The sequence below is a fragment of the Zea mays genome, chromosome 7 (assembly GCF_902167145.1).
Source record: "Zea mays cultivar B73 chromosome 7, Zm-B73-REFERENCE-NAM-5.0, whole genome shotgun sequence".
NCBI classification, from domain to species: domain Eukaryota; kingdom Viridiplantae; phylum Streptophyta; class Magnoliopsida; order Poales; family Poaceae; genus Zea; species Zea mays.
This window is the reverse complement of record NC_050102.1, coordinates 9415366-9434492: the sequence shown is the minus strand read 5'-3', so window position 1 is coordinate 9434492 and position 19127 is coordinate 9415366. Positions and strand designations below refer to the sequence as shown.

Here is a 19127-nt window from a genome sequence, read left to right as displayed (position 1 = left end):
CAGTGCTGATAACGTGTTGTAATCTATTGCAGTGCTCAGTGGTGAATGGAAAACAACAGAGACAAAATGACAGAGGAGAGTTTCTTTATTGCAGAGATAGATGTATATACAGTGTAGTACACAGGGTCCCCAAGGGGTGCGACCCTTAGGCAACAACTGCCACCAGTTGGGATTGATCACATGTGAAACCTTTTGTAACAGTCCACACCACCACTCGAGTCCACTGCCACATGTGCTCCCTGTTTCCTCCCTCCCTTTGCTTCGGCATCACGGCCCCACGGCCCACGGGCCACAGCTTTGCTGCTGCGTTTGCTCGCCGCCGGCTCTTCTTTTTCCGTCCGTCCTCCTCTTCCCTCCCTGGGGGTTTGGGCGACAAGGCCGAGAGAGAGAGAAAAAAAAAAGGTGGAGGAGAGACAAGGCCAAAGCAAAGCAGCCAGCGCGAGCAGGGGAGGTAGAGAGAGAGAGAAAAAAAAGAGCAGCGCCACGAACAGAACAACAAGCCTCGCCTCACTTTCTCTCTCCTCCACCATCCCTTTTTTTCTCTCTCTCTACTCTCTCCCCTTGTCGTCCTCCGGCCCTCTCCGCATTCCTCTCCCCCTGCCACCTCGTGTCCTACTACTCCAACTCCTAGCACCCCCACCCCACCTCCCCCTGTATTCTCTCTAGTAGTAGCAACTAGCAAGTGCTACGGGGCTACAGCCTACAAGTAGTAGGCCTTGGTACCCAGCCGACGAATCCCGGCTCCCGCGTCGTCCTAGAGGCCGGCTAAAGCTGGCGAGGAGGGTGGCGGCGCGGCGGCAGCTGCACTGCCGGCAGGAGAGAGCTTCTCGGCCTGCGCCGTTTGCTGCTCCCCACTGGTCGTTGGAGGGCTGGCGGTTCCGCCCTCTGGAAAAAAAAAAAAAATCCAATCTTGGCTCGGCTCGGCTCGTGGCGGCCGGCTGCCTGATCGGGCCTCGCCCCGTGGCTAGTTCGATCTGAGATTCGAAGACCACCCCCGGGTGAAAACCTCTCCGCCTCTGAGGAGTGGATCCTGGATTCGAGTCTTCCCGCTGCAGGGAGATCGCGGCTTGAGGAGGTACGGTGGTGGTGGTGGCGGCGCGGCGACAGATCCCCCTATGCGCCGCCTGCCGTGCCGTGTGCTGAGCGCGGAGCAGGAGCTATGAGACAATGACGGAAGAAAGCGCCAAGAAGAGCAAGGTGTCACCGGCGGCCGGTTCAATGCCTTTTTTTCCCCCTCCCCTCCCTTCTTCTCCATTTTTAAGCTCTATTTTTCTCAGGCTGTGGTAGCAGCTAGCAGTTGCCAAGCAGTAGGCGCTCGCCGTTCCTTTTTTTCGTGACCCCGCAGCTCATGTCTCCTCCCGGCTCTTCTCCTTGCCGTGTGCAGCTTTCGTGGTCCAAGTCCCTCGTCAGGAAGTGGCTCAACATCCGGCCCAGGGCGCAGGACTTCCATGCCGATTTCGACGCCGGCCACCAGGGTATGGTTGATGCATCGCTTTGGCCGTCCCGACACGACACGAGTGGTGGCTGCAGCCCATTTCTACCTTTCCTTCCTGGTTCGGTTTGGTATGGTTTGGTTTGGGGGAGGAAATAGCCTGCCTGATCCAAGAACGCCCATTGCTTGAGGTTGAGGTTATCCTCTTAATAACAGTCAACGCCCAGTTGTTTCTGTAGTTATCCGCATTAGATTCCCAGTGTCGACTCGAACTCGATCGATGGTAGATCAGCAACCATGTGAAATGTTGCTATCAGACACTTTTTTCCGCCCGTAGACATCTCTTTGCGCACATCAGTTTCCGGTCTTGATCTCGTGATGCACCACCAGCCCCGTACTGGTCCACCAACCAAACAAGGGATCCCACCAAACAAATATCCGCCTTTTTTTTTTGCAACAGATCCTGCAAAAACCGTCTGGTTGATTTGTCCGAATCGATTTCCTGACTGAACCGGGTAGAGAGATTTCACCAGAGATCACGAGCAAAGCAAGCGCCTTTTCCTTAATTCCTTCGCGTGTGGTTCCTTCGATTTCTTCTCTGCTCAACTGGCATTGTGATCCATTGTAGCAAGGGACGGCGGCGGCGGCGGCGGTGGATCATGGAGGCCCAGCTGTTCCTCGAGCGAAGCGAGCGCAAGCACTGCCAAGAAAAGCAGAGCTGGTAAGTGCAATGAACCATTTGGGCCACGCACACACACACCCACACCCTTTTCTCTGTTACAGCAGCTCCAGAGATGCAGCTTTTTCTCTCCTCACCACAGTTACACTTGTTTACCTACTTCCACAATCCTTGTTCTGCATCAGCTCTTCTCTTCTGCCATTGTTAAATGATTTGTTCTTGCTTGTTTCACTTGTGGGCCTCTAGACCGGCCGTCGTCGAAGCGGAGCGCCGAACGCGCTCGCCGAGGGAGGAATAATTTCGACCTAGCACGCCTGACAGAAGTGCAAGATTACAGGTACCATTGATTCGCCACGCCTGTTTTTCTGCTAGGGGGCCATCATTTCTGCCGTGTAAAACTGGGAAGCTTCAGTTTAGTGGGTGTTTGGTTTCTAGGGACTAATGTTTAGTCCCTTCATTTTATTCCTTTTTAGTCTATAAATTGCTAAATATAGAAACTAAAATAAAGTTTTAGTTTCTATATTTAGTAATTTTGGAACTAAAATGGAATAAAATGTAGGGACTAAACATTAGTCCCTAGAAACCAAACACCCCCTTAGTGGATCGGTCGGAATATTTTGTGCTTTAATCATCGTCCATATTACTGCTGGGTAGTTCATACAGTTTGACTGCAATGATAATAAGCTAAATGAATCTTATGGCTCGTTATTCTCTTCTGTCCATTTGCATGCAGGATCTTCGCTGCGACGTGGAACGTGGGTGGCAAGTCACCACCCAGGGGGCTAAATCTAGATGAATGGCTCCATACTTCTCCTTCTGCCGATATCTATGTCTTAGGGTATGTATCAGTCGGATGGCCTTCCCTTCAAGCTAGTTTGATTCAGATGGTAGTGTTTTTTAGTTTTTTTTTCCAGCTAACTTGATCTTTGAATCGTCGATAGGTTTCAAGAGATTGTCCCTTTGAACGCGGGAAACGTTCTTGGCACTGAAGATAACCTTCCAGCCAAGAAGTGGGTGTCCCTTATCAGGCGGACGCTGAACAAGAATCCTGGATCTAGTGGCTGTGGTGGTGGCTACCATACACCCTCACCAGTCCTGGATCCGGTTGTCGAGTTAGACGCCGACTTCGAGGGGTCTGCGAGAAGGCAGGACAACTTCTCATTCTTCCACCGTCGGTCGTTCCACAATCTCAGCCGTAGCTTAAGAATGGACGGGGACTTGATGTTCCCGCAGCCAAGGCTAGATCGCAGGTTCAGCGTCTGCGATCCAGTCAACCTAGGAGGCAGACCAAGCGATTTTGATGGAAGTCTGCGTTGCCCCGGATCACCTGATGAGGATACAATCGATATGGAAATGGGTGACAGCGTACAAGTTTCACCATTCCCTCATAGCTACAGTGCATCTGCACCTTCCGAACAGAACGATGACCAATCAAACAGCTCCAGGTACTGTGAGTGCTTCAGAATGCATCTAACTGCACCACCTGTTTGGGCTCTAGTTCCTTCCAAACCAACCCTTTTGAGTATGCATGTGGCTTTCAGGTATTGCTTAGTTGCCAGCAAACAAATGGTCGGCATATTTCTCACGGTCTGGGTGCGCAATGAAATAAGAGACGACGTCAGGAACTTGAAAGTCTCTTGCGTGGGTAGAGGATTGATGGGTTATCTCGGAAACAAGGTAAACGTTCCTTACTGTAACACTTTAGTCATCGTCACTTATGTTATGTCCCCCCAAAAACAGAACTGAATAACCGAACCCCCTTCGTCCTTGTCGCAGGGTTCGATTTCAGTGAGCATGTGCCTGCACCAGACGAGCTTCTGCTTCGTATGTTGCCACCTGACCTCGGGGGAGAAGGAAGGCGACGAGCTGCGCAGGAACTCCGACGTCCTGGAGATCCTAAGGAAGACCAGGTTCCCGCGGGTCCGCGGCGCCGGTGACGTCAGGTCACCTGAGACGATCCTCGAGCACGAGTAAGAGACTCTATGTTCCGTCCGTATCTCTCAGCAGACCACGAATCGATATAGAGGCAAACAGAGACTTGTCTGTTTATTAACTGTTTATGCTGCTACATCGCAGTCGGGTTATATGGCTTGGGGATTTGAACTACCGGATCGCCCTGTCTTACTGCTCGGCGAAGGCTCTCGTGGAAATGCATAGCTGGAAGCAGTTATTGGAGAAAGACCAGGTAATTCGACGCGTGCGTGCGTGTGTGTGTGTTTTCGTTAGCATATATTTCAGTTCTTTTTTTTTTGTCTGAAATGTACTTTAGCAAGCTACCAAATTTTGAAGGCTCTGTTATTCAGTTATTTCAGAAGTGGAGGGCTTAAAAAATTTATTCCTTGCGACGGCACACCTTTGAGCTTACCTCTTCTGAAACTGAAACAGCTGCGGATGCAACAGAGATACGGACGAGTTTTCCAGGGCTGGAAAGAAGGGAGGATCTACTTCCCTCCCACGTACAAATACTCTTTCAACTCAGACCGGTACGCCGGCGAGGGCAGGCACCCTAAGGAGAAGCGGAGGACGCCAGCATGGTAGTTTTTTTTTTGTTGTTGTTCTAGCTATACTGGATGCACAATGCATCATCCCTTCAGCTAACATAGACGCATGACTGACGAACTGGCAGGTGCGACCGCATCCTCTGGCACGGCAACGGCCTGAGCCAGCTGTGCTACGTCCGCGGCGAGTCCCGCTTCTCCGACCACCGGCCGGTGTATGGCATCTTCCTGGCGGAGGTCGGCGTCGTGCGCCAGCGGAGGAGGAACAACGCCGGGTACTTCGGATCTAGGGTCGAGGTGGAGGAGCTGTTGCCGCGCTCTCGGAGCTATAGACTGAGAGATGATGAAGTTTTGCTGAGCTGACTTATAGCATGATATAATAGAAGGTAAGCTAACTTGTGTGTGTGTGTTTTTTTTTTTTGTGTGTGTCACTGATAAGTAGTCCCCAAATGATACCACAGCTTGCACTCTCTGATCTGGCTGCCAAATCTCGAGGCCCTGCAGAGATAATATGCCCTCTGCGCTTTGTTGACTTTGCGTTCATTTTTTTTCTTCTGTTTCCCTGTTGGCAAGCGTTGGCTTTTTACTACTAGTTTAGTGCTCTCCACTGTGCATTCCAGATTCAGTTCAGTTCAGTTCAGTTCTCTAGGCAGTCAGATGCGAGCACGCTTAAACAATTCCGTTTCCCCCGGCCCCTCCTCCCTCGGCGATCTGTTTGCCGACTTGATGCATATGCTCGGTGTCGGTGACACCCGGACCCTAATGGCACGGTGTGTTTTTGTTTGGCTTGCTTGATGGCAGGTACCCCTCCCCCAACAGCACCCAAGAGAGAATGTGCAGACACTAACTGGATGAAAAAAAAGGTTCGGCTTACCATCCTTCGTTTCCTCAGAAAGCCAAATTAGCTAGCTAGCTAATTAACAATGTGCTGTGTTATATATATGCCGGGCGGGTTTGCTGCAGGACGCTGGGCGGTATTTTTTGCTCACCAAGAGCAGGCAGGCAACAGCGGGACACGCACGACGAGTATGTCGCCGCTCGTCGTCGGAGACGTAGCAGCAGCAGGCATGCCGCTGACTGGCTATAGAGTTTACCCCCAGCTTTAGCCGGCCCACACTTAGTTATTCCTCCTCCTAGCAACTGCATTTGCTTCAATTTTGTTTTCCTCGTTTTTTTGGTAGGTGGACCTTGGGAGTGTCAGCAAACACAACATGTTTTCTTCCTCTTCTTTTTTTGATGATTCTTTTCGTTTGTAAGAAACTTTGTAAAAACCTGCTGGTGTCTGTGCTGTGCTTGCCATGCAAGTCGTGGAACCTTTTTAAGATAAGCTCAGCATGGCTAGAGAGCAGTTTGGTTGGTTGAGGGGGCAAGGCATTTTCACTCATTTTTGCCGCTGTTGCTTTGCTACCCATTGAATCCACACGACCATGTCCGTCCAGTCAACCAAGCGCTGTTTTACCTGCTGCCGGACGATGGACGGACGGACGCCGGCGAACTTTGGGCCCTCCATGCATCAGTCCACGGAGACCTACCTGGTGACGGTTGCTATCACTGTCGCCAGTACCGAACCGCAGCGGCCCATGTTCTGCTTGCGCGTGCGAACGCCGATGCAGAGGAGCACAGTACATGGAGGAGCAGGAGTATACGTGTAGGTGTGGTACTGTGTGGTCGTCCATCTATCAGAGCACAGTGGAGCAGCAGCAGGTCGCGATGCTCTGAGTCTGAGGTGCGCGTGTGTGGGTAGCAGGCAGGCAGAGAGGAGATGTCTGCGCTGCGATGCCAACGCAATGGATGCAGCGGCAACAGGTCGGGTGCGGTGCCTCAGTTTGTCTCTTTCTTCTTGTGTGCCCGTTGCCGTTGGCGTTGGTTGAGGTGGTCGAGATGAACAGGGACGCCGGCAGAGGGAGCATGCGGCCGTGGGCTTGCAGGATGCAGCAGTGAGCAGTGTGCCGGCGGTGCGTGCAGTGCAGTGCAGACGATGGCGTGCCTGCAATCCTTTGCCTGCCCTCCTCCTCTTCCGCTATTCTGAGCAAAAGGAAACAAACTCAAGGACTGTGAATTGGAGAACAAAAACAAACTCAATGACAGAACCGATTCGAAGTTCATAAACAGAATTGGAGAACAAAAAAACAAAAAAAAATCCACTGCGGTGAGCGTGGATCGAACACGCGACCTTCAGATCTTCAGTCTGACGCTCTCCCAACTGAGCTATCCCCGCTTGGTTGTACCACCTTTTCATGTTTGTTTTGTTATAATATTTTGTATTACTACTGCTGGTCTTGGTCGTCGTCTCGTCTCCTCTGTGCGGGCCCTCCACCGTCCTCCAGGCCTGTTCGCCGCTCTACGCTTCGTGTCTGTGTCAGGGTGTGTGTCAACTCCTCGTCTGCACTGCACCATGACGAGACTGAGGACGGTGGACGCGACCGCGCGCGCGCCCTGGACGTACGCAACAGAGCATGCTGCATGCTGGGATGAGTACGCAACCAACACCGTTTGTAGTCATGTGTCCTCTTCTAGTAGTTAGTGCTGGGAATTAGGCCGACACGTCCTGGTCCGAGTCTATCAGGCTGCGTACTAAACAGGTTTGGACCAAGAAAATCTATTTATTTGGATGTATTGTAACAGTTTAAAATGTAAAAACAGTGGTACAGTCCGACCCTAAATGTAACAACATCGTTCCTTTATTCAGACGCGTCGACCTAAGCACAACCTATATATTTAACCACATAAAATCAAAGTATTACAACAACATAAAGTTTATAGTATACTAAATTAAAGATATTAAACAATCATAGTATCATTTGATCACATAAAGTCTAAATATCACAACAATATAAAGTCCGTAACATACTAAATTAAAGAAATTAAGCAACATGTGCTTCACTGGGCCGTGCTGGGCTGCTGGCCCAAGCCCGGCGTATCTGTGCGGGCCGTGCCGGGGACTCGACAAGTCGGAATTTGAGACTTGACCTAGGCATGTCTTCGTGCTGTGCTAGCCCGACTCATATTTTTTGTGTATGGATAGTGCTTTGGGATCCTGATTTTAGGTTGTGCTCATGATGGTCCAAAAAGTCTGGCTCATATTCCCAGCACTACATATAGTGCATGGAACCAACTATGAGTGATTCGTTTGGATGTCAATGTTGGAGGGCATATAATTGAATTGATTTCAATATCAAATCGGTCATGATATTCAAATAAGATGAAATTCTAATCATATTGTTTGGATGTTACTGTATTGGAGATTGAATTAGATGGTCTAGTTCCACACAATATTGAGGGGTGACACTCTAAATTGGGAGAGAGAGTGAGTTTCTAGTTATAGTCCAATACCACGGAATTGACTCTTCGGATTTCAAATCTCAATTCTATGTATAACCAAAACAACCATAATTCAGAAAAAGCTGATTCCGATTCCCAATTATGTGTACCAATATCTACATCCAAACCGCCTTTACGTACTTAGTACTGTATGTAATGGCAGGCTGCTTTCCTGCGCGTGTGCAGTGCTGTGCATTCATTCCGCCACACGTACTGGTATGCGTACCTGTCTCTGCTGTGTGCTTGCCGTGTTGGGGTTGGGGCGCGGACGCCGTGTGTCGTCGGTCAATCGGCACGTCCCGGCCATTGCCGCGCGCCGACCGTATACAACTAGCCGGCACTAGTAGTTGTACGTACTTTCTTTCCTTCTGTACACTCGATCACGTAGTACTCTCCTGCAGCACGCACGCACACGTACAGTACACGTACACGTAAACGATGGTCTTCGCATACTGACATATATACGTACGAGGTCATCGCGTCGTCTCCAGTAGAGAATTGATGGTGTGCGTCAGTGCGTGCATCTTTCGTGCTGCGCTGCATGCTGCCAATCTGCCATCTTATTACGTACCGCTAGCGGCTTGTACTTGTAGTAGTTACGTACGTACGGTACGATGCATGAATTGCATTGCATCATTGCATGTACGGCGCAGTCCCCGTCTCGCTCGCCGATGTGCTGCGCCTGCGCCTGCGCCTGTGCATGCCAGCGCGCCACTCACCCACTGCACGTGGCAGTTGCTTGCCAGCGCGCCGCACGCGCTCACGTACGTCCACGTGCACGGCAGCCGCGCCGCGACAGACACTGGAGACAAGGCCAAGGCCACCTCCTCGTGAGTTTCTACTTTCTAGCCACCCAAACCGTTTTGAATAAAAAAAAAGTAAACCGGTGAAAACCGGCCCGTTTGTCCAAAGTCGAGCAAATTCAAAACAATTTTCGCTGCTGTGAACCCCCCATATGAACCGTTCTTTTTTATTTTTATATAAAAAGAAAGAAAAACGACGACCTTTATTTGTTTTTTCTACAAAGGGAGCACCCCTATTTCATTACGAAATAGAAACCGAACAAAGGTTTTTACAAACCACAGACTTAGCCAATATTCAAAAGCCGACAAGATTACCACACTATCAGCTACGAGCGGGATAAGCCCAACAAAGGGACCACATCATTCTATAAATATGTGAAGAAAAACTAACATCCAACCAGAGAGACCAACTAGTGACAAGACCAAAAGCAGCCTGGACTAGCCACCAGCAGCGACGACCAAAGCTAGGTTTTTATCTACTGGAGAAGATAAACTGATTACATCCAAACAGAACAGAAAAAGATGCATCAGCAGCCAAAATGTCACTGGAGGCGTCTATCGACCGGCTTCCAACCATGGACCTTGCTGTAGATGTCACTTGTTATCTTTCGGATTCGGCGGCTTCCTTGCTCCACCAGTTTTTTCCCCTCTTTGTCTGCCGAATAGACCAAGCATCAATCCAGTAACAACAGGAGAAAATCACATTAGATGGGTCATCAATCAGCTTAGCATTGAAGCAACAATCGTTACGAGTGCGCCAAATTGCCCAAAGGACAGCACCACACCCAAAGAGAACCAGCTTCTTTTCAGTTTTATAAAAACTATTAATCCAGGGACCGAAAAGGTCAGCTGTGTCTTTGGGAATAGAGGACAGATTAAAGGCAATTTGGATAATTCTCCAAATAAACCTGGCCACAGGGCAGTGAAAAAGCAAATGATCTATGGACTCCAACAGTCCACAAAAGATACAGTCCGGATTCCCATGCCAGTGTCTTTTAACCAAATTATCTTTTGTCAGAATCTTTTTGTTTCTGACCAACCACAGAAACACCTTAATTTTGTGGGGAAGCCTGGTTTTCCACAAAAAATTCAAAGGAACCTCAATCAGGGAATTCTTCAACATTTTGTAAAAGGAATTCACTAAAAAACCTTTGCAACCCAACACCCACTTAGAAGAATCTTCATTATCAGAAAGCAGGACCTGACTACAATGGTCAACAAGATCATTATAAGCCTCCCCTAAATCACCAATAAGTCTTCTTCTGAACGTAAGCGACTGAAAGTTGGAGGAGATGACATTATAAACAGTGATATCTTTGTCATAAGCAAACTCAAACAAGTTAGGGTACTTGTCAGCCAACTTCAAATTGCCACACCAGATGTTTTTCCAAAAACTAGAGCTCTTTCCATTACCAATATTCTTTTACAATAATTATAATATTTGTCTCGAACCGAGAGGACACCCTTCCAGAAGTGAGAATCAGAATGTCTCTTTTTCACAGAAATGATAGGTTTATTTTTAACATATTTGTTATGAACAATGGACTGCCACAAACCACTAGAATTTTCTAGTCTCCAAAGCCATTTTGCCAGAAAAGCTTCATTCATTATTTGCAAATCTAGAACACCAAGACCACCCATATTTTTGGGAGAACAAACTAAATTCCATTCAACCTTTATTTGTAATTTGCTCATTTCACATTGCATAATAAATATTAATTGATTCACACAGCATATATTCACCAAAATGACATACAACATAACTTTATATGCAACCACAAACTTCGGTTCTCATGCAACAAACGACCATCGGATTGCGCAATCCTCAAGTACAAGTTCCTTTAGAGTTCTACCACGAGGTCACGACACATATGTCGACTTGTTTCACAATACTCACGTACGTATTCGGCTCAAGGTCATGGTACTCAGGCTTATTGGAAGGCTCCTGGTATGGGACTATTCCGTATATGTAGTCATATACAAAGATACGAGATACATTAACGAGAAAGCAAGAACGATAAATAAATACGTATTGACAAAGTAAAAAATAACACATCTAGCTACTTGTAGTTATATATGCAGGCATCTAAACAACACCATATAATGGTTGAATATATGTGTCTTGTGATTCTGTTGGATACATATTTGATAAATTTGAACATACTGGTGGTGGAGAACTGGTCCTGCTTACTCTTACATGATTGATGGTTGTACTTCAGCTGGTGGTCCCTGCCATGCATAAGGGTTAAAGATCGATCATGGCTAGACGAATATTTAGAAGTGGAGCTACTTGCACTAGGACCAATTGTGCTATCATCACTCTCAACGTCTTTGTCGGTGTTTCGAACCTAGCTCCGACAAGTAAATTTGTGTGCACGTTCTGGGCTCTGAGTGATGTGCGTCGTGGGCATAAAATTTATACTGGATCGAGTAGAACGTCCCTACATCCAATCTTCGGCAGCTGCGCTACCAGCACCTTTACTAATCAATGCTCGTAGTAGGGGTTACAAAAGAGCGTAAGTGGGAGGAGAGGCTCTGACGTCTCTTATGCGGAGGAGGTGGAGCTAAGGGCAGAAACGAGCCTAAATATTTTGTATTTTTAAAATGCGGTAAAAACGATTAAATTTAGATATGACATATAATAGATTGCTTTGGAGAACATGTAGTTTTTTAATTATACTTTTACTATTTTCATTTTTAAAATGAATTTCTAACGAAGTTTGAAAATTAGCCGGCATTAAATCAATACCGTGGGTTGGCGATTTTGGTTTATCAAGCGGTAAACAGACGATTTTTACCAGTTTTGTAAATCATGGTTTCTAGTACTGGGGAAGCTGCTCGGGTGAACTGGTGTTGCAAACGGGTACATCAAGACAACAATATTGTCGGGGACCATAATTAAGGGTACCCCCAAGACTCCTAATCTCAGCTGGTAACCCCCATCAGCACAAAGCTGCAAAGGCCTGATGGGCGCAATTCAGGTCAAGGCTCCGTCCACTCAAGGGACACGATCTCGCCTCGCCCGAGCCCAGCCTCGGGCGAAGACAGTCGACCCAGGAGGACTCACATCTCGCCCGAGGGTCCCCTCAAGCGACAGGCACACCTTCGACTCACCCGAGGCCCAGCTCGGGCAGGCTTCGCGGAGAAGCAACCTTGGCCAGATCGCCTCGCCAGCCGATTGGATCGCAGGAGCATTCAATGCAAGGATCGCTTGACACCTTATCCTGACGCGCGCTCCTCAGTCGACAAGGCCGAAGTGACCGCAGTCACTTTGCCCCTCCACTAACTGACCTGACAGGAAAACAGCGTCGCATGCCCTACTCCGACTGCTGTGCCACCCGCCAGGGTGAGACTGACAGCAGCCAAGTCCAGCCTCGGGCGCCATAGGAAGCTCCGCCTTGCCCGACCCCAGGGCTCGGACTCAACCTCGACACCGGAAGACGGTCTCCGCCTCGCCCGACCCTAGGGCTCGGACTCAACCTCGACACCGGAAGACGGTCTCTACCTCGCCCGACCCCAGGGCTCAGACTCAACCTCGACCTCGGACGACGGACTCCGCCTCGCCCGACCCCAGGGCTCGGACTCAGCCTCGACCTCGGACGACGGACTCCGCCTCGCCCGACCCCAGGGCTCAGACTCAGCCTCGACCTCGGAGGAATCACCGCCTCGCCCAACCTTGGGCTCGGACCGACCACGCTACAGGGGGCCCATCATTACCCTACCCCTAGCTAGCTCAGGCTACGGGGAACAAGACCAGCGTCCCATCTGGCTTGCCCCGGTAAACAAGTAATGATGGCACCCCGCGTGCTCCATGACGACGACAGTTCTCAGCCCCTTACGGAAGCAAGGAGACGTCAGCAAGGATCCGACAGCACCCGACAGCTGTGCTTCCACAGGGCTCAAGCGCTCCTCCGACGGCCACGACATCACATGAACAGGGCAGCAACACCTCTCCAACAGCCACGTCGACATGTACATAGGACTCTGGCTCCTCCCTGCTAGACACGTTAGCACATTGCTACGCTCCCTGTTGTACACTGGACCCTCTCCTTACATCTATAAAAGGAAGGTCCAGGGCCCTCATACGAGAAGGTGGCCGCGCGGGAGGACGGGCTGACGCACAGGCTCTCCCTCTCTCCCTCGCGAACGCTTGTAACCCCCTACTGCAAGCGCATCCGCCCTGGGCGCAGGACAACACGAGGTCGCGATTCCCCTTATTGTTTCCCCCTTGTGTTCCGTCTCGCGCCGACCCATCTGGGCTGGGACACGCAGCGACAATTTACTCGTCGGTCCAGGGACCCCCCTGGGTCGAAATGCCGACAATTGGCGCGCCAGGTAGGGGCCTGCTGCGTGTTGACGAACAGCTTCCCGTCAAGCTCCAGATGGGTAGTCTCCAGCAACCTCTCCAGCCCGGGACGCTGCTCCGTTTCAGGAGTCTTGAGTTCATGTCCCTCGACGGCAGCTACGACATGATACTCCTTCCTCCACCGCGCGACAACGACAATGGCGGCCGTCAGCCCGCCCGTCGGCGGCGGAATCGGCGACGTCTTCCCCACGTGGCGGAAGAGCAACATCCGGGTTTGTCCCGTCACCTTCCCCGCCGACGGAGGAGGAGGCGGGGCAGCCATGGCCAAGCAGGAGGCGGCACCTCGTCAGCTGTCGAGCGAGTCGACGGCGCCGACGCCCCAGCGGGGGACACGTCGGGCGTTCACCTCGCGTCTGAGACGAAGACGAGCGTCGTTTCCCCGTGAAAGGGAATTAGGCTTACACCTATTTCCTAAATGATTTTGGTGGTTGAATTGCCCAACACAAATAATTGGACTAACTAGTTTGCTCTAGTCTATAAGTTCTACAGGTGCCAAAGGTTCACAATAAACCAATAAAAAGACCAAGAAAAAGGTTCAACAAAGGGAGCAAAGGGATAACCGAAGTGTGCCCTGGTCTGGTGCACCGGACTGTCCGGTGCACCACCGGACAGTGTCCGGTGCAACAGGGGACTCCAAGCTGAACACTTCACCTTCGGGAATTCTCAGAGGTGCTTCGCTATAATTCACCGGACTGTCCGGTGCACCACCAGACAGTGTCCGGTGCCCCAGGGAAGAGCAACTCTGAACTCGCCAGCTTCGGATTTCCGCTCCACTAAAATTCACCGGACATGTCCGGTGCACACCAGACTGTCCGGTGTGACATCGGAGCAACGGCTACTTCGCGCGCAATGGTCGACTGCAACGCATTAAATGCGCGCCTGCGCGCGCAAAAGAGCAGAGCACACGCGAGTGGCACACCAGACAGTCTACAGGACTTGTCCGGTGGACCACCGGACAGCCAGGCGGGCCCACATGTCAGAGCTCCAACGGTCGGAACCCAACGGCCTGGTGACGTGGCTGGCACACCGGACAGTGTCCGGTGGCGCACCGGACTGTCCGGTGCGCCCGTCGACAGCAGCCTTCACCAAAACGGCTAGTTTGGTGGTTGGGGTTATAAATATCTCCAACCACCCCACATTCAAGTCATCCAAGTTTTCCACCTTCCAACTACTTACAAGAGCTCTAGCATTCAATTCTAGACACACCCAAGTGATCAAAACCTCTCCCAATTCCACACAAAGCTTTAGTGATTAGTGAGAGAGATTTGTTGTGTTCTTTTGAGCTCTTGCGCTTGGATTGCTTCTTTCTTTCATTCTTTCTTGCGAACAACTCAATTGTAACCGAGGCAAGAGACACCAATTGTGTGGTGGTCCTTGCGGGGAAGTTTGTTCCCGTTTGATTGAGAAGAAGCTCACTCGGTCCGAGGGACCGTTTGAGAGAGGGAAAGGGTTGAAAGAGACCCGGTCTTTGTGACCACCTCAACGGGGAGTAGGTTTGCGAGAACCGAACCTCGGTAAAACAAATCCACGTGTCACACTCTTTATTCGCTTGCGATTTGTTTTGCACCCTCTCTCTCGGACTCGATTATATTTCTAACGCTAACCCGGCTTGTAGTTGTGATTAAGTTTGTAAATTTCAGATTCGCCCTATTCACCCCCCCTCTAGGCGACTTTCAATTGGTATCAGAGCCCGATACTTCATTAGAGCCTAACCGCTCGAAGTGATGTCGGGAGATCACGCCAAGAAGGAGATGGTGACCGGCGAGAAGCCCGCTACAAGCCACAGGAAGGCTCCATCGGGAGAGTCCTACAACAAAGGGAAGGGGAAGGAAAAGGAATCCCCTTCACACAAGTCGCGACGGAGCGGTGACAAGAAGAAGAAGATGAGGAAGGTCGTCTACTACGAGACCGACACCTCATCGCCATCCACCTCCGGCTCCGACTCGCCGTCCGTCACTTCTAAGCGCCATGAGCGCAAGAAGTTTAGTAAGACCCCTTACACTATCCTCGTATTCCTAAACATACACATTTACTTTCCATCCCATTAGGCAAACCACCAACGTTTGATGGTGAAGATTATGCTAGGTGGAGTGATTTGATGCGATTTCATCTAACCTCACTCCACAAAAGTATATGGGATGTCGTTGAGTTTGGTGTACAGGTACCATCTATAGGGGATGAAGAATATGATGAGGACGAAGTGGCCCAAATCCAACACTTCAACTCCCAAGCCTCAACTATACTCCTCGCCTCTCTAAGTCGAGAGGAGTATAATAAGGTGCAAGGGTTGAAAGGTGCCAAGGAGATTTGGGACACACTAAAGACCGCGCACGAAGGAGACGAGGTGACCAAAATCACGAAGCGGGAAACGATCGAGGGGGAGCTCGGTCGCTTCCAACTTCGCCAAGGGGAGGAGCCACAAGACATGTACAACCGGCTCAAAACCTTGGTGAACCAAGTGCGCAACCTCGGGAGCAAAAAATGGGATGACCACGAAATAGTTAAGGTTATTTTAAGATCACTTGTTTTCCTTAACCCTACTCAAGTTCAATTAATTCGTGGCAATCCTAGATATACACTAATGACTCCCGAGAAAGTAATTGGGAATTTTGTGAGCTTTGAATTGATGATCAAAGGCTCAAAGAAGATCAATGAGCTTGATGGCCCCTCCATGTCCGAAGCACAACCGGTCACATTTAAGGCGACGGAGGAGAAGAAGGAGGAGTCTACATCAAGTAGAACACCCATCGACGCCTCCAAGCTCGACAACGAGGAAATGGCGCTCATCATCAAGAGCTTCCGCCAAATCCTCAAGCAAAGGAGGGGGAAAGATTACAAGCCCCGCTCCAAGAAAGTTTGCTACAAGTGTGGTAAGCCCGGTCATTTTATTGCAAAATGTCCATTATCTAGTGATAGTGACAGGGGCGACGACAAGAAGGGGAGAAGAAAGGAGAAGAAGAGGTACTACAAGAAGAAGGGCAGCGATGCCCATGTTTGCCGGGAGTGGGACTCCGACGAGAGCTCCACCGACTCCTCCTCGGACGAGGACGCCGCAAACATCGCCGTCACCAAGGGTCTTCTCTTCCCCAACGTCGGCCACAAGTGCCTCATGGCAAAGGACGACAAAAGGAAGAAGGTAAAATCAAGATCCTCCACTAAATATGAAACCTCTAGTGATGAGGATGATGCTAGCAATGAGGAGGATAACTTACGCATTCTTTTTGCCAACCTAAACATGCAACAAAAGGAAAAATTAAATGAATTGATTAGTGCTATTCATGAGAAGGATGATCTCTTGGACACCCAAGAGGACTTCCTTATTAAAGAGAACAAAAATCATGTTAAGGTTAAAAATGCTTACGCTCTAGAAGTAGAAAAATGTGAAAAACTATCTAGTGAGCTAAGCACATGCCATGAGACTATTGACAACCTTAGAAATGAGAATGCTAATTTATTAGCTAAGGTTGATTCAAATGTTTGTGATGTTTCAATTCCCAATCTTAGAAATGATAATGATGATTTGCTTGCTAAGATTGAAGAATTAAACATTTCTCTTGCTAGCCTTAGGATTGAGAATGAAAAATTGCTTGCTAAGGCTAAAGAACTTGATGTTTGCAATATTACAGTTTCTGATCTTAGAGATAAAAATGATATATTGCGTGCTAAGATTGTTGAACTTAATTCTTGCAAACCCTCTACATCTACCACTGAGCATGTCACTATTTGTACTAGATGTAGGGATGTTGATGTTAATGCTATACATGATCACCTTTCCATGATTAAACAACAAAATGATCATATAGCTAAATTAGATGCTAAAATTGCCGAGCACGAACTAGAAAATGAAAATTTTAAGTTTGCTCGTAGTATGCTTTATAATGGGAGACGCTCTGGCATTAAGGATGGCATTGACTTCCAATAGGGAGGCAATGTCAAACTTAATGCCCCTCCTAAGAAATTGTCCAACTTTGTTAAGGGCAAGGCTCCCATGACTCAGGATAACGAGGGTTACATTTTATACCCTGCCGGTTATCCCGAGAGCAAAATTAGGAGAATTCATTCTAGGAAGTCTCACTCTGGCCCTAACCATGCTTTTATGTATAAGGGTGAGGCATCTAGTTCTAGGCAACCAACCCGTGCTAAGTTGCCTAAAAAGAAAACCCTAGTGCATCAAATGAACATAGCATTTCATTTAAAACTCTTGATGCATCTTATGTGTTAACTAACAAATCCGGCAAGATAGTTGCCAAGTATGTTGGGGGCAAGCACAAGGGGTCAAAGACTTGTGTTTGGGTACCCAAAGTTCTTGTATCTAATGCCAAAGGACCCAAAACCATTTGGGTACCTACATTCAAGAACTAAACTTGTTTTGTAGGTTTATGCATCCGGAGGCTCAAGTTGGATCATCGATAGCGGGTGCACAAACCACATGACAGGGGAGAAGAAAATGTTCTCCTCCTACGAGAAAAACCAAGATCCCCAACGAGCTATCACATTCGGGGATGGAAACCAAGGTTTGGTCAAAGGTTTGGGTAAAATTGCTATATCTCCTGACCATTCAATTTCCAATGTTTTTCTTGTAGATTCTTTAGATTACAATTTGCTTTCCGTTTCCCAATTATGCCAAATGGGCTACAACTATCTTTTTACTGATATAGGTGTCACTGTCTTTAGAAGAAGTGATGATTCAATAGCATTTAAGGGAGTGTTAGAGGGTCAGCTATACTTGGTAGATTTTGATAGAGCTGAACTCGACACCTGCTTAATTGCTAAGACTAACATGGGTTGGCTCTGGCACCGCCGACTAGCCCATGTTGGGATGAAGAATCTTCATAAGCTTCTAAAGGGAGAACACATTTTAGGATTAACAAATGTTCATTTTGAGAAAGACAGGATTTGTAGCGCATGCCAAGCAGGGAAGCAAGTTGGGACTCATCATCCACACAAGAACATCATGACGATTGACAGGCCATTGGAGCTCCTACACATGGACCTATTCGGCCCGATAGATTATATAAGCATCGGCGGGAGTAATTACTGTCTAGTTATTGTGGATGATTATTCTCGCTTCACTTGGGTGTTCTTTTTGCAGGAAAAATCTCATACCCAAGAAACCTTAAAAGGATTCTTGAGACAGGCTCAAAATGAGTTCAGCTTAAGGATCAAGAAAATTAGAAGCGACAACGGGACAGAGTTCAAGAACTCACAAATCGAAGGCTTCCTTGAGGAGGAGGGCATCAAGCATGAGTTCTCTTCTCCCTACACGCCACAACAAAATGGTGTAGTGGAGAGGAAGAATAGAACTCTATTGGATATGGCAAGAACCATGCTTGATGAGTACAAGATTTCGGATCGGTTTTGGGCCGAGGCGGTCAACACCGCTTGCTACGCCATCAACCGGTTGTATCTACACGAATCCTCAAGAAGACATCATACGAACTCCTAACCGGTAAAAAGCCCAATATTTCATATTTTAGAGTCTTTGGTAGCAAATGTTTTATTCTTGTTAAAAGAGGTAGAAAATCTAAATTTGCTCCTAAGACTGTAGAAGGCTTTTTACTAGGATATGATTCAAACACAAGGGCATATAGAGTCTTTAAAAAGTCCACTGGACAAGTTGAAGTTTCTTGTGATGTTGTGTTTGATGAGACTAACGGCTCTCAAGTAGAACAAGTTGATCTTGATGAGATAGGTGATGAAGAGGCTCCGTGCGTCGCGCTAAGGAACATGTCCATTGGGGATGTGTGTCCTAAGGAATCCGAAGAGCCTCCAAATGCACAAGATAAACCATCCTCCTCCACGCAAGCATCTCCACCAAATCAAAATGAGGATGAGGCTCAAGTTGATGAAGGAGAAGATCAAAGAGATGAGCCACCTCAAGATGACGGCAATGATCAAGGTGGAGATGCAAATGATCAAGACAAGGAGGATGAAGAACCAATGCCGCCACACCCAAGAGTCCACCAAGCAATCCAACGAGATCACCCCGTCGACACTATCCTCGGTGACATTCATAAGGGGGTAACCA

The 19127-nt window shown here is 48.7% G+C and overlaps 1 protein-coding gene and 1 non-coding gene across 3 annotated transcripts; one reads left to right on the top strand and one right to left on the bottom strand.

Annotated features, from left to right (window-relative positions):
• The first annotated feature begins 346 nt into the window (after window positions 1-346).
• LOC100193277 (uncharacterized) lies at window positions 347-5941 on the top strand. 2 transcript variants are annotated; one of them, NR_159663.1, is made up of 13 exons: window positions 347-1197; window positions 1385-1475; window positions 2061-2153; window positions 2358-2448; window positions 2845-2949; window positions 3053-3556; window positions 3653-3788; window positions 3888-4081; window positions 4188-4296; window positions 4497-4645; window positions 4738-4995; window positions 5411-5472; window positions 5573-5941. NR_159663.1 is itself a non-coding variant. In NM_001367017.1 (11 exons), exons 1-11 carry the CDS (start codon window positions 1168-1170, stop codon window positions 4970-4972), a joined length of 1737 nt encoding a protein of 578 aa, NP_001353946.1. In that variant the 5' UTR covers window positions 659-1167; the 3' UTR covers window positions 4973-5197. The 2 variants fall into 2 exon arrangements, 1 of the variants encoding a protein (NP_001353946.1); NM_001367017.1 differs by lacking the exons at window positions 5411-5472; window positions 5573-5941 and having other exon boundaries at window positions 659-1197; window positions 4738-5197.
• An 813-nt stretch (window positions 5942-6754) lies between these two features.
• On the bottom strand, window positions 6755-6827 carry TRNAF-GAA (transfer RNA phenylalanine (anticodon GAA)). Its single transcript has one exon. It is a non-coding gene; the product is annotated as a tRNA-Phe (tRNA).
• Window positions 6828-19127: the final 12300 nt, after the last annotated feature.